Below are 15,950 nucleotides of genomic sequence, written 5' to 3'. Positions count from 1 at the left end.
GCGTTCCGATGTCACCTCGCTGGGCTCCATGGCCGAAAACTGGCACGGAATGCCGCGCGCGATCGTGCCCGAACTTATGAGATCGCAGGTTCGCAACCGCGAAAAAAAAGAAAAAATATATTACTTAAAAATAAGCCCAACACATTAAAAAAATAAGGTTGTGCAAACACACAAAAAGTATATATGAATTTTATGCTATTAAGCCAGCGACTGCTACGCCCGGTGCCGTCGATCTTGCTCCGTAGCAGACGACGCACAGCGTTGTAGAAGGCATGGAGTTATTTTTCTCTCGCGATCCGGCGTGTGCGGTAGCATTTCCATCATGAAATTTTTACCAAACCACTCGTCAAGATACACAAATCTTAATTATAGCGACAAATACTCGTTTTAGAAGCAGTCACAATTTTTTGAGCGGGACTATTTCTTTAGTCACAGAGGAATTGGCTGCTGCGCTTCGGTCAACTGGGCGGGGCCTCCTCCTGTCTTCTAAAGTTGTACCCGACTATAGGTTTGCTTCGCGTAACGCCGCTCTTTTTTTAAATCATGCGGCAGGATAGCTGAGCCACACTGTGTATATGTATCTATATATATATATATATAAATCAGTGAAGTAAAGAGTAACAGGAGCCGGCACAGAAGTAGTTAAAGAAATAGAAGCACGTAGGAAAAACATAACAGGACTTTACTGACGGTCCGGCCTTCATCAAGAGTGATGAAGGCCGGAACCCGGCCGAAACGTCAGTAAAGTCCTGTTATGTTTTTCCTACGTGCTTCTATTTTTTGAACTATATATACAGTATAGACCACTTATAACGTAACCGCTTGTAGTGCAGGACCGGCTATAATATGGTCTTTTCAGACTCATTAATTTTCCCATAGCACGTGCGCTATGTATATGCGTATCGCTTATAGTGCAGTTGCGGGACACGAAATACCGGTTACAGTGCGGCTGCCTGGAAGTTCGGCAGTTAACCTAGATGGCAAACGCTCCCCTCAAGCCAGAAATACCGTATTTACTCGAATATAACGTTCAATTTTTTCCGATAACACAGGTCCAAAAATTGCGTGCGCGTTAGAATCGAGTACGACCCTAAATCTGCGTTACCATATAGCTATCGGCATTTAACGTGGCCGCCTCTTATGCGCATCGAGCCTAGCTACCGTAGCTTCCTCCATGCACTGCAGTAGACGTGCTTAGGCAATAGTCTACCGTCTCTCTCACGTTCTCTGCGTCTGCTCTATCAGCATGAAGTACCGAGTTCATCATGATGCCGCATTTAAAAGGAAAGTGATCATGTGTGCGGAGACTGACAGAAATCGGGCCGTATCACAGGCGTTAGGAAAATCCGAAACTTGCGTTGGGGACTGGTCCAAACAGAAGGAGAGGACTTTCGCCAACAAAGCAATGCGGAACGGTTTCAGTGGACCGAAGCAGTACGTAATATGCGACGATCCACTTTGGCGAGACGATTGCGTTGGCCCTATCTTGAAAGCAATCCGAGACAGGAAAAGTCTGCTGCGCGCCATGTTTTTGCCGCTTATAGGTTGCGTTGAAGCGAGAGGCATGATAGCACGAAGGCCAATTCGCTCACCACGCTTCGTCACTCGAGCGTTTTGACAGTTCGTTCCTGCAGTCAACGAGCGAGATGTGTTCATGTTTGCTTGTGCGCGCATGACACCGTGCTTGTTAATTTAGTATCCGAATACGAAACCTAGAGCACGGTGACAGCTACGGCAGAAATGCGCCTGGAGTGTCTATTATCGCAATAAAATAGTTGTTTTGGTTATAGTGTGGATATTCGCAACTACGGCGACTTACGTTATAAGTGGTCTACACTGTATATGTAGAGACAGGGAGAGAGAGAAGGGTGAAGGAGAGGGAGGAGTGGTAGGGGCGGGTAGAGAAGCCCCTTGGCACCAGATGCACGGTGTATACAGCCGCCAGCGTTTCTGGCACTGTGCTAAGCTCGCTATCTACGCAGAATGCCAGGAACGCTCTCAACCACACATCTCGACGAGTGCGATGGCGAGTCATGCCAAATCTCGTGAATGCGATAGTGGTATAACACATCAAAAAGTGCTCGCTCGAGAATACCACCTTGTATGCTTGGTACCTGCTGCCAAAGAAGTGCAAATGGCGACGACGAAGCGTCGCTGCCACTATTTGAAGCTTATTTTTTTTAAATTCCTTTCCAAGAAATTTCTGCATGTCTAGTTTATTCTGATCCCGAACGTGGGGAGATTACTTCTTTTATAAATCGAGCACATAGTACATGCAGGTGTATGTTACATTCATGTGCGCTTTTATTAATTTGAGTCACAAAAATTTGGTGCGCATTAGAATTGTGCAGATACGGTAAGCTACAACAATTTGGGGGCAGAGTCTGCGTCTAGAGTCTTGCCTACGAGCGAAATTACCGTAGTGAATGATCCTACCTTTTATAATTCAAGGGCATTACATTCCGGTCCACGTTTCCATTCAGGTGCATATTACAATCAAGTGCGCTTTTATTTTTTTTTAACTTTAAGCCCATGAAAATTGGGTACGCGTTTGATCTGGGGTGCGATAGAACCGCACAAATATGGTACATTTCTATGCATTTGTATACTCACAATCTTTAAATAAACATCTTTATTACATGTAAAACATAAAATGGTAAAAAAAAACTATTTACAAGGGCACTGGCTGCACTAAACATCATTGCGCAGTGCTGCTATGTCGGCTCGCAGCGCTGCCACTTCATCGAACACCTCCTGGAGCATGCCTCGTATGTCCCGCTGCAAAAGAAATGAGGATTGATAATGAGCGAGCCAGGAGGTGGCTACTGAGAGCAAGCAGTGCACCAGCTGGGATTCAGCGGTTCATCACTCGTGAATGAACAGAAGTAACAGATGCACAGCAAAAATGGAATATATTTCAGTTAACATTACCATTCCCTTATTACTAACATCACGAGTCACCAACCGTGGGAACATAAAGTTCTTTACAACAGAATGCACTGTTAGGGGGCAAGCAGGGGTGTTACAGCAGTTGATAATTAATAATACTGTGATAAAATGCTCCATTATCGGCGACATGCCAAAGAAATGTAGCTCCCTAGAACTTCTCGGTGGGCTGGTTGGTACGTATATTTGACAACATTTTTGTCTATAAAACTGCAATCACACAAGCACACATTGATTGAACTAGAGCACAAATTCATGTATTTCTGAGTTTGCGTGCAGACAGTTTTGCTGCGAAATGTGCCAAGGAAAGATTGATTTGCTATGGGTGATAGGGTTTAACATGCCAAAGCAATACTACGAGAGATTAAATGTCTCTGTATTGATTTTGGGTACATGAAACTAAACCTTTCATAGGCAGCTAAAGCTTGGAACACAAGCATTTTTATTCTGCCTCCTTTGGAAAGCGGCTATGGCGGCCAGCATTTCCAACATGCAATCTGGTGCTCCGCAGCCACATTTGTGAAAGGACAAACGAGTGGCAAACACACAACTCACTAGTTACATCTTACAAGCTACTCCCTTCTAAGATGCCTAACGAAATAGCTTGGATTCAGCAGTGAGTACATGCCAAGAAAAAGTTGAGAATAGCTTGCTACAAAAGAGCCATCTTAAAAGACCATTACAGAAACACTAAATCAGTCTGGACCGATACAGTATTCTTCAAAAACTTATTGTGCAATAATTTCATGAAATAGGTTGATTGTTTGAAGAGAAAATAAAGCTCAAAGATTTTTGAATAGAAACATCAAGGTTCATGAGGATAAAAACCACGTGGGTAGTAAGGATCAGAAGTGCCACCATGCCGTCAACCCTGGTCCACAGCCCAACACTTGACTTTCCTGCCCTCACTTTCATGGCATCAGCATCCTAACTCGTATCAATATGTCATGGGAGCGAGAGGGCCCACTCTCCACAAGAGAATCAACAATGTGCACCTTATGACATATACTATCATAGATCTGGGACCTTCAAGATGACAGCGCTGAAGACAGCTATTAAAGATGCAATACCACTGCCTTCTTTCTCGCAAACTTCTATCCATCCATCCATCCATCTGTACAGTCACCGAACGCATCCAATTATTCATCCACCCATTCCATACAGTCAGGGAAAACTGGAGCTGAAATGCCGTTCCTCTCATGGAAATGGCAGCATCTAAAGGCGTCAGATTGGCATCTGTTTTAAAGAGCCAGGTCAAATCCAAGACTCAGGCTAACCCCATTCAATCTCTGACAATGGTCGAGTATTTACCAAAACAGAATGTACATTTTTTTTCTGCGTTATGTGCAAATACACTTTACCAAAACACCACATTTATTGTGTTTTACAGCTATGTCACAAGTGGATGGTACCAGTAAACCACTAATATTGAAGGAAAGACGTCTGCGTTCACAGTCTTCCAGTTTCAGTTATGCTTAATTTTTGTTGGCCTATTTTGAACCATATGTGTGTTAACAATATTATGCAGTGGTGAGCGAATATTTGAAATTCGAAGTGTGAACTGAACAGTCCTTGCTATTCGACGCATAATGAATTTGAGGATGCACTTTTGAAGTTGCCAAATATTCATTTCCATACAAATACCAAGAATGACAACACTTATTAGAGCATAAAGAATGGCAGAGCAAAGTGCACCATCTCGCAACGAAACAGTGCAGTGCCACCATGCTCACATTCGCATGTGCAAATTCTCCAACAACAACTACCACTCCCCCCCTCCTTCACCTCTCTCGCTCTCTCTCTCTCTCTATATATATATATAGCTCAGAAATATATATATATATAGCCAGATCTCCCCCTACCCCCGAAATAATTTTCTGGCTATGCCACTGAGGACAGGATATATATATATATATATATTCGGGACGTCGCGGCTTCAAGGCTCACTCGCACGCACCCCGAGTCCTGCCCAGTGCATTTAGAATATATATATATCCTGTCCTCAGTAGCATAGCCAGAAATTGATTTTGGGGGGGGGGGGAAATCTGGCTGGAAAATCTTATAGTGAGTGGTACGTCCACGGCTAGGTACACAAGAGGGCGGGTACTATTTTGCAAGTCGCCTATCAATCGTACTTGCGGCGTTGTTGGCATGCTATATTATTCTAGATTTAAAAATACAGGAATGAACCTTTGCGCTAGACTTCGATAGTATCACATGATGCAAGTTTCACTCACTTTCGGTGACCTGCTGTCAGACTTGTTTGAAGACATGTTTGCAAGTTGAACTTGCAATCATGGTATTGTAGTCATCACGTGATGCATGTTGTTATTTGATCACACCCAGGAATTGAGGCGGCAGACAATCCAAAGCAGGGCTGCTTCCTGTGAGAAGCCTTTTTAAAAATAGGCGCTATCCGTAGTTCGCAGTACAATTAGGACCAGTAGCTCCAAGAAATTTGAAAGTGTCGCGTCTCCTGACACCTGACTATTCAGAAAATTTCGGAGACATTTAGTTAGGATGGGCTCTCCCACAGTAAGCAGCACATGTTACGACAGAGTTAGTGAGCCCAGCTAGGCGACTGGCAATGGCATTTGGTGTTGAGTTGGAATACACTAGCGCAAGACAGGGGTAATTGGAGATCGCAGGGAGAGGCCTTCGTCCTGCAGTGGACATAAAATATAGGCTGATGATGATGATCGGGCAGTGATGAGAGGCTCTCCCTACGTCCATAATTGTCCACAAACTTCGTTATTGACGCCTTTTATGTGCATCCCCCCCTTCCCTCCTTTCTTAAAGTTAAAGAGAAAATGAGACATCCACCAAATCGCAGCAATTGCTACAAGGAAAACCCATACCAGTTCCTCGAAAGAAAAGCCCCACATAAAGAAAAATTTGTCCTGGTCCGGGACTCGAACTCGGGACCCCTGCTTTTCTGGGGCAGCCGCTCTACCTTATGACAGGGCAAAGTCAATTTTATCAACAACTCAAAGCAAATGGAAGTGTTTGACATAAAAGTTCAGCAGAAACCTGCTAAGTGGAGAGAATTGAAAGGGAAAATGAGACATACACCCAATCGTAGCAATTGCTACAAAGAAAACCCCATACAGGCTCTTTGCAAGAAAAGCCCCGCAGCTGAAGAAAAATTAATCCTAGTCTGGGACTACAAGACTTGTCTTTTTCTCACTGTCGCACTCAACCCTCACCGGGTTGTTGAACAGCAGCCCCTGACATTCCTATACAGTCAAACCTCGTTAATACGCACCCGCTTAATGTGTAATTGCGGTTTGCACATAGTCGCAAAAATTCCAACAGCCAGCCCCCATTGAACCCAATGTATTGCCTTCCCGCTTAAGCCATAGTCGCTCATTTGCCACTAAATGCCCAGACAACACTCGACGTCCTGAGGACGTCCTCAAATGGCACAAAAGTCCTTGCACATTTTGTGATGTCTTTAGAACGTACTGAAGATGACGTCTGCTGGACCAACAGAGCAACGTCTTTTCGGGTACTTTCTGAGGACAATGCAATGTCCTGAAAACATCCTTGCGGGGACGTACTGCGGACGATAACAGTTTGAAATACAATTCGTCACTTTCATTGTCTAGCAAGCAGATACGTATTATAAACATGTCAAATTTAAATTGTCGCAATTTTTCTAATTAAAAAAAAATTTATTCACCCCTGCTTGGGTAAGCGGTTCGTGCACCCGTGTTCCATCTCAAACAGCACGGCGTAAGTCCAAAACGAAAGAGGACATTTTACGAATCCATCACAGCTGGTATTGGATCAAGCTAGCCAAGCCAAGCCAAGCGACTGTTGAAATCAAGATGGCAGCATGCATTGGAGGCATCAGCGGAGGTGAGTCTTCTCATAATTCCTTTGTGTATTAAAGATATAAGAGTAAGCCCCTGTATGCATCAGCAAAATTCGCGTTTATAGGTGCTTGATATTGTTCATAGATGAGCTCCATTTCGAAAATTTGCCAAGTGGTGTTTTGTGCCAAAACATGTTGACAATGTTACGGCATTCAGTAAAGTTGATTTGCAGCGCAAAACATGTGGACGCTCGAGCGATTGGACGGCACATGCGCTGAATGGGAAGTGAAGGGTTTATTTTGCACTTGGTATAATCTCCTGTCTCGTTCCCGATTCCCGCTCGCTATATGTGTGTACTAGCGCTTTGTTTTTCTTTGCTTTTTCGCTTCTTCCTTCACGTGCAAGCCTGTCTTGTACCGTATATTGCGGAATATAGGTCGAGACGGAATATAGGTCGACCCCTTACCTTGAAGCAAAAAAGTCGACCTACAAATTATTAGGCACAAAACTTCCATTTTATTCATGGTACCGTCAGCGTGCACCGTCACTGCTCATTCGTTGGAGCTGTCTTCACTCTCGTCTGAAGACTACTGCTTGTCACTAGCTGCGTCCCACAACATGTCGTCCTCGGTGCCGTCCAAAGAGTTGCTGATGCAGCATTTTTTGAATGCCCTCACCACCATATCGTCGGGCAGCGAGCGCCAAGCCTGCGACACCCATGTGGCCACAGTGGCGAGGGGCGGCCTGCGCAACCGGCCGGTTGGGGTCTTTGGGTTGTCGCCGGCCATCCACTGGTTATAGAGTTCACGAACCCGGTCTTTAAAGGGCTTGTTGAGCACGACGTCGAGCGGCTGAAGCATTGAGGTCATGCCTCCAGGAATGACAGCGAGCTCCGTCCTCCCGTCGTGGAGCGCCTGCTTCACACCTGCGGTCAAGTGCCCGCGAAACGCATCCAAAACGAGCATGCTCCGACACCGCTGGAGTGCACCGGGCCGCCGATTCCACACATTTTGTATCCAGTTGACCATGAGGGCCTCGTCCATATATCCCTTTTCGTTCACATGAACGACAACGTCGCGCGGGAATGCCTCTTTCGGCAACGTCTTCCTCTTGAAGATTAAAAAGGGGGGCAGCTTTCTGCCGTCAGCAGTGCAGGCAAGCATCACTGTGAAGCACGAATGTTTGTTCCCCGTTGAAAGAAGTTTCACTTCCTTCGCGCCACGTTCGCACACTGTGGTGGACGACGGCATGTCTAACCACACCGGTGTTTCATTGGCGTTGCCTATCTGTCCAAGCATGTAGCCATGCTGCTGCCGGAGACGGATGACATACCGCTGCAATTCGACCAGCTTGTCCTCGTATGCCTCCGGCAGCTTCTGACAGATAGATGTGCACCGGCGAAGTGCGAATCCTTTGCGTCGCATGAAGCGGCGAACCCAGTAGATGGAGCCCTTGAACTGCTCCCGCGTTAGGCCTGATTCACGGACAAGCTCGATCGCTTTGATGCGTATCAGTTCAGAAGTCACTGGCAAGGATCTGGCGCGATGTGCGCGGATGAAATCCGCCACCTGATCTTCAATTTCAGGGTGCACCGCGCGACGCCCGCGAAAGGAAATCTTCCGAGCGTTGCACGTAGATAGCTTGCCTTTTTGCGTCCGCCAGTAGCGTATGCTTTTTTCGGAAATGCCGAAGTGCCACTGCGCAGACATGTTTCCGTTAGCTTGCGCGTATTCAATCACTTTCATTTTGAACGCCGCGATGAACTGACGTCGAGTGCCAGTACTCATTCTGTAGGTGGTCGCGAAATGATAGCTGCACTGTAGAATACAAAAAGAGAAGATGGCGTCGGTCGAACTGCGTCGGTGGTGTCGGTCAAGATGGAGGCAATAACGATGTGGATGCCAAAAGGTCCGCGGCTCCCACATGTTGCCAGACGACAATTGAGATTGTGCCAAGGACCGGTATATAAGTCGAGGGGTGACTTTTTAGTAATATTTTTTTGAAAAAACCTCGACCTATATTCCGCACTATACGGTATTCCCTTGTTGGTTTGTGTGATGCCGTTTTTGCCGGTGTTTGTGATCACAATGATTGCCTTGAGTTTTTTTTGGGGGTACTGTCTGTCTCAATCACACTGCATTTTGCTGAGTGCAGAATGAACCCTTTAGTTGCCATTCGCTGCTTGTGTCGTCTTCCCACTAGCACAGCAAAATTCCATAGCTATATGTTGAGCAAATATGCTTGGACCCTTCATTACATTCACTGGAACGATGCCAATGTGTAAGTTGTGTGCTGACGGCCGATAGTGATGGCATGGTGCCAGCTGATCAATCGCACTGCCACAACTTTGCTTTACATTTACAGGTCAAGCTGCAAGCATGGTGGTAGAACTTTGTTCGTTCCACGGCGCGGCCGACCCAGTGCAGTGTTTATTCATAACATGTTATGTTACCACAAGGACGGGAACAACCTAATTGATTGCAGTAGTAGTACACACAATCTTGTAAGTTTGGGACAGCGTATACACTTGTTCTACTCTTCATTGTACTGATTCATTGTGGACTTTCTGTTTCTAGGTTCCTTTGCGGACTACTACGCTGGGCAAAGAAGTTGCCAACACGTTCGATGTCATAATTTACAAATAAATTATTATCTTCATTTATTTGTGTCAGCAACTGAGCTGTGTGTATGTGCGTTTCTAGGGGCAGTGTTTATTTCAACAAAAGCTCCCGGAAACACGTTCACCCTTAATGCATGAAAAAAATATTGAAAACAGATTATAAGCAGCAATTACAGACGATTTTATGAAATGCAGTACCCAACCAGCCCTGCAAAGTATCATACTCAAAACAAACTGAAAAAGTCCTGAAAAGTTGTTTCCAGGACGTCCTGAGGTTGTTATGAGGCCGGACAACAGGACTGGATTAGTGCAATTCTAGTACTATTAGAGGAAGTCCAGAGAACATAACGTCCTCAGGGTGACATTACTCAGGACATCCTAAGGATGTTATTGTGTTGTCTGGGTGGTTACTGCGTACTATTTTCTTTCTAGTTCTACATGTGCAGGCACAAAATTGGCAAAATCTCATGTGCGGAGACATTCAATTCTCGAGTTTTGACGCCCGGACGACAGCTGCCAGCGATAGGGACCTTAAAACATGGCCACCTGCTCATACAGCTGTTGCCAAATGAAGCGCACAAGAGCCTGGCCTACAAGATTGGCTTCTGGTAACACGAAGAAACTGCCGGTAGGGGATGAGAATTCGCGGTCGCCGTCGAATCCAATCCAATCCAAGTAGTAACCGCGCAGAAGCACATTTTATTGAGATAGCAATCTCATGGACACTCCAGGTGCATTTCTGCCATGGTTGTCACTTTGAGGTTCCGTTTGAAGTCCAAACACGGTAACATTGTCGCCGCGTGGTGTGCGCTGTGTATTTGCTAGTGAAAGCTTACTGGGGTTAGCCGACGATTGTGGCTCAATTCAATGCAATCTCGCGAGGGAGGGAGGGCGCAATCGTGCTTCTGTCACGTGCGAGGCATGGCGGGGGAGACGAGAAAGTGGGGGCGTTCGGCGGCGGCGGCCTATTTTGAAAGCGATCTACGACGTGGAGAAAGTGTGTGTCTGCGCGGGCCTCGTCTTCAAAGTGATCTACGATGTGAACAAAGTAACTAGTGCCGGTAGCTTCGTGGGCGCTGTGCTTTCGACGTTTAGTTTGCATTGACATCATGAAGGTCAATTTGCTCGCTGCTCTTGCCGCACCTCCTCACTCTGGTGTTGTGAAATCGAGTTTCTGCAGTCATCGAGAGAGATGTGCTCATATTTACCTGTGCATGCTTTACACCATGCTTGTTAACTCAGTATGCGAATGTTACAACATTATACGACCGATAAAACTACTATCCTTAGTTCGTATAGTTGTCTACTAATTTGCAATCGCAATCGATGCTTTGCGTATCGGGTGAAACTGCGACATTCTTTTTTTTCATTCCGCCAGTGTGCATGCTTGTGGTCGTGGCAAATGAACATAACAGATTTTTTTGCTGCCTACCGGCAAACAAAGCCTGTCTGAGAGTGCGAGAGTATCGTGACATAGTTCTTTTCCAGCCGGTAAGTAGCCGCTAAACTGGCATTGGCAGTTATTCCATACATCGTTTAGTGCGTACCTAAACATTGTTCCCGGCCGACTATGTATAAACGAGGTTTCAATGTATTTCTGTTTCTGCATGGTCTTCAAAGCCATTCTCCTACCTGCCCTCCAACCTGTGTGTTGTGGCGATTTCTTAGCTTTCCTGGCCCAGCAACCCCGTCCTTGATATATTTTGCCGTGCGCTACAGTGTTCTAGAACCTTTTCTAGTGGGCTCACTCATCCATCCTTCCTATGCTCTCCACTGAAGCGGCCGCTGTCACCTGCCAATGCGCCTACTAGAGGCGCTGCAGCAGCTTTCTCCTGAACTCGCCAGTCCGCCTGCCCGTGTCGCTGTCTCGCATGCAGGTGGGTATTTGTTCTATGCGGCACTGGCGGTTGGTTGGCTGTGACTTCGCTGCTTGCTAGCAGCTTCATTTCTGTGTAGTGCCTGTCTCTGCATAACACGCCAACATTACAGATGTGTGTCCCGGGTAGGCAAAAAGGCCTAACCGTCGCTGCAACTATTGTTTCGCGCTCGAGAGCTGTACGGGGTACAGCCGAGTGAAAGGCGCACCGAAGGCATCCTTATTCAATATTCTGCGAGGCGAAGAACTAAGAAAGCAGTGGAAAGAGAACTTTCACCGTGTAGATAAAATATTGGATGAAAACTGTGCGGTCTGCAAGCTACATTTCAAGCAGCGATATACAGGGTGTCCCAACTATCATGCACCAAAATTGAAAACTGTGCAAATGCCACGTAGCTGGACAGAACCAAGGTAATGCTGTTTGCCTTCGCTTGGAGATACTCATATTATTTCTCGCATTCCGTCTAATTACATAATTAGTCTTAACTATTAGACAACTTCTCAAATATAATTAGAATAAATGTGCCAGAAAACTGTAGAGCAACATGAAAAACTCCCGATACAGCTTTCTGTTGCTCAATACATGCTACATAAAAGTGTTTTTCTAAGCGTGAAAGAAGCCTGTGAATACAGGCAAAGTGCCTCGAGCAGCCTGTCGCACGGCAATTTGGGTGTATTCGCGGGCTTCTCTCGCGCACGGAAAAACTTTTATGTAGCACATATTGGTCAACAGAAAGCTGTATGGGGAATTTTTCATGTAGCTCATCAATTTTTCGATTGACACTTTTCATCTATTTATAATATTTGAGAAGTTGATTATTTACTAAGACTAATTATCTAATTAGGCGGAGTGCAACAAATAATCAGAGTATTTCCAAGCAACGGCAGAAGTTACGTAGGTTCTGTCCAGCTACGTAGCATTTGCATATTTTTAAATCTTCATGCAGGGTAGTTGGGAGACCCAGTATGATCAGACTATATGTGCATGTAATCGATGGGAAGGAAATGCGCATTCCTTGCGGAAGGACCCTGCTATCGGAACGTGCCATCCCCACGAATCTCCCGAACCTGCATGGTTACAGTGAACACACGGCTGAACTAACAACGAAGGTGGTCAGTTTTTACCTAATTACTCGGCCGTACTTCTTCGTGAAAGGAGTTAATGCAGAGAAGCGAGGCAACAAGCAGACAATGAAACTCTGAAAGATGAGACCTAGGCTAAATATGCAATATGAGTGGTCGTTTGGGATGCTGATTACCTTCTGCATGCTGTTCTGCTATATTTTTGCAAGATGCGCCTGACCAATATGTTGTATTTATTATTGTAAATAAAGTATTTATACATGCTCTGAAAAATGCTTCTTTGTTTTGGCCAATTTACTCTTATGCTTTGTATTCTAAGGAAGTGGTCTTGTAAAAGCGAGCGTGCCATAGACAAAGCAACTGAGATTGCATATCCGTAATTACTGAGCAAATTGGCCTCCGAGCCTATGCGAGCGCTTGGCAAGTTTACATTTCTGCAGCTACGTAGTGTACCATGGCCGTTTTAACAATCAAACACGATGCGGTTAGAGCCAAGGGCATGATGAATGTAATGGGTCAACCCTTTGTGTACGATTAGGCTGTGACCGTGACATAGGCAAATTAAACGTCCCCCAGAAGCGTAATGATTGTAAGAAAAAATTGGCAGACATTCAACAGCACCGCGGGAATGATGTGACATCTTCCCCGAGCCATCTGTAGTGGTCCGGAGAATCGCACTTTTATACCCTACAAATAATTGCCCGGTTGGTAGTGCAGAAACCGGCAGTTTACTTCAAAGTGAAATGGTAAAAGTAACGCCACCCGCTCGGCAGCCGCCGTGTCCCAGAGCGAAGCTTCAGGAGGAACGTCTTGCTGCACCCCCTCTCGGCAGGCAGCATGCAGCATTTCAGCCTGCACCCTCCTCCGAGTCCACTACAAAGCCTTCTAGTAAACTGTACCGTGCGCCCATCAGGGTTCTGTAGCTTTTGTCTCATTTTCTGGCCTGGTTTCATCCTTCACAGCATGTACAAACTAGCCTAACAGCAAGCTTTTTTTCAAGCTTATTAACATAATGAAAGTCAGAGACAAGGGAAAGAAAAAGAAGGAAAAAAAGAGGGGGGGGGTGCTTATCATGCGTTTCCTAGACAGCAAGTTGCAACATTTTTGGAATGCTTTTCTTCCGCGTAGGGTGGTCGACGATTCGGTCAAGTACCATAAATGAGAAGCTCTTTAACGACACCAAGGCTTGGTGGGGAGCAACAATGCCACCAAGTTTTATGCACGCGCTCGTCCCATCTTAACCTGTGCATAGAATTTTTAGCTCTGATCCCCCGTAATTCGTAGAAGAATGAGGGGGAGGCGTGCCATTAGTGGGGTCGCAAAGTTCTGTCCATGGGAGAGGGAATCGTCCCCATGACACCCCCCCTCCCTTCGGACTATGACTAGCCATCGTCTTGCTTTCACACATTCAAGCTTTCCCTTTTATCCATGTCGCTCTTTCTGAGCCCACCTCCTGAAACTTTCTCTTCCTTGGGAAAGGGGGGAAGAGGGGGGGGGGGGAGTTTCGTCAGAAATTTTCAGGGGGAGGGGGTTTCGACCCCCCCAAACCCCCCTGGCTGTGCCAATGCCACTGAGCGCAATGCACTTGTCCCAGCATTTTTGTCAATCTTGGAAAACATGGTTGAAGCCATTTTTCACCATTCCTTTGAAAACTGCCTCTAAAGATGACTCCGTCATGAGCTGTATCAAAATGACATCCCTTCGTTTCCTTCTTTTTTGCATGGAGTACAAAAAAGTCGTGGGGTCCAGGTCAGGACTATAGGGTGGGTGAGGGATTGTTGGATGTTTTTCTGGGAGAGAAATCGGACCACAGTGTCCGCAACATGAACCCTTGTGTTATCATGGTGAAGTTTTGAATTTTCCACAAGTTCAGACCTTTTTCGTGAGATAAGTTCTCCCGTGAGTGTCTCCAAAACACCTCTGTAGTACTCGGCATTTACAGTCTGGCCCGTAGGAACTGAATGGGCGTAGACCATTCTTTTGTGGTCGAAAAATGTGAACACCATTGCCTTGTTTGCCGATCTTTGTGCTTAAGCCTTCATTGGTCGAGGCTGCCCCTTTTCAACCCACTGAGTGTTTTGGCACTTTATCTCTGGGTCATAGTAGTATACCCAGGTCTCGTCTGCAGTAATAATGGTCTTCCACCAGTTTTCATCTTCTAGGCACCGCTTCCACTCGAGACAAACGTCTACACAGTTTTGTTTCTGGACTTGGGTGAGCAGGTGAGGGATCCACTTCACAGACTTTGGACATGTGAAGACGTTCCTTCAAAATTTTGTGGGTGCCACCTACTGAAAACTCCAGGGATTGGGCAAGTCGCCTGACAGCAAGGTGTCCACCGGTTTTTAACATTGCAGCTGCTGTGTTGACAGTTTACTCAGAAAGGGCTGTAATAGGTGCACCATCCCCTCCCTGCAATTCAGGGTCATCCCTGCCCTCTTTGAAGTCCTTAATCCACCGAAAACACGTTGCACGATACACAACATCCTCACCAATTGCCCCCCCCCCCCCCCCCCCGAAGAGTTAATTCGGCATACATTTCAGTGGTCGTTTTGTTGAGCCGCACACAAAACTTCATTGCGTAGCATTGTTCACGCAAAGTTGCCATTGGTCACACAGGCTATGACATGCTAGCTCATGTTTTGATGCATATTGCTGCTGCTGCATTAGAGCAAGGGTGATGCGACATCTGGTGGAAATTAATGGTGTCACAACATTTAAGAATTATGCCAAGGGATGACGCAGCGAGCGCAAAGTGAAGAGCACCAGATCCCGTCTCCCTTTATTGAACAACCCTCGAATAGTATTCCTGTTTTTAAGGCAGGCAATACAGTATTATTTGGATGCTACCACACTGTTTGCATCCCTATAAAATGATGTGCAATGCTTGTAGTTGTGTTCAACTTTGCTCCTTCAACATCTGGCCTGTTATTCCTATGTTTCATTACAGTCATTGTCAAGGTTGTGCCAGATATAATGACCTCATTCACAAGATCCCCAGTTGACCAGAGGTGCAGCTATGAATGGCATTGCATGTATTGAATACAATAGGCTCCACAGAACCATTCCAATTCACCTTGTTTAAGAATGAGAAAATATTTGGTATTCAATTCGATATCCAAAGGCCACTTTTTCTTGAATATTCCTATTCAATTAGGAAATCTCACTATTTGAATATTCCTATTACGAGCGAAACGAGACTTTCCTGAATATACCGTAAAATTCCAAACAAGCGCCCCCCCTCGAGCAAGTCGACATTACCGGCAAAGTTAGGGGGGGGGGCGCTATCCCGGAGCGGCACCAAAATTCAAGATGGCCACGACAAAATTTTCCCACAAAAAAATGCCCAGTGGGAATAGCATTAAAATTTTATTGAACATGAACTTTATTAAGCCAAATATTTGTTAGTGGTGTTCATCACTCTCAAAACCACCGTTACTCAAAACCACCGAAAGAACTACAGAAAGAGCGCAACGACGCTACACCGGCACGTCACCGCGGCCGGCGACGCGTACATTGGTTATGCAGCTTCTATTCCAGGCAAAATTATGTCCGCGAGAGTAAAGTGACGCGTAATGTTCACTTTATTAAAAACCATGTCCACGGC

General features: G+C 45.8%; 1 protein-coding gene across 1 annotated transcript in view; it reads right to left on the bottom strand.

Moving 5' to 3' along the window:
- Window positions 1-2,615: 2,615 nt before the first annotated feature.
- LOC119437333 (uncharacterized) overlaps window positions 2,616-15,950 on the bottom strand; it is a 94,032-nt gene continuing 80,697 nt past the window's right edge. The window contains exon 12 of the mRNA XM_037704379.2: window positions 2,616-2,778. Within this exon, the coding sequence (XP_037560307.2) occupies window positions 2,692-2,778 (87 nt within the window). The 3' untranslated portion in view covers window positions 2,616-2,691. The remainder of the gene's footprint in view (window positions 2,779-15,950) is intronic.

The sequence above is a fragment of the Dermacentor silvarum genome, chromosome 1 (assembly GCF_013339745.2).
Source record: "Dermacentor silvarum isolate Dsil-2018 chromosome 1, BIME_Dsil_1.4, whole genome shotgun sequence".
NCBI classification, from domain to species: Eukaryota; Metazoa; Arthropoda; class Arachnida; order Ixodida; family Ixodidae; genus Dermacentor; species Dermacentor silvarum.
The sequence above is the reverse complement of the archived record's forward strand: the minus strand, read 5'-3'. Positions and strand labels throughout refer to the sequence as shown.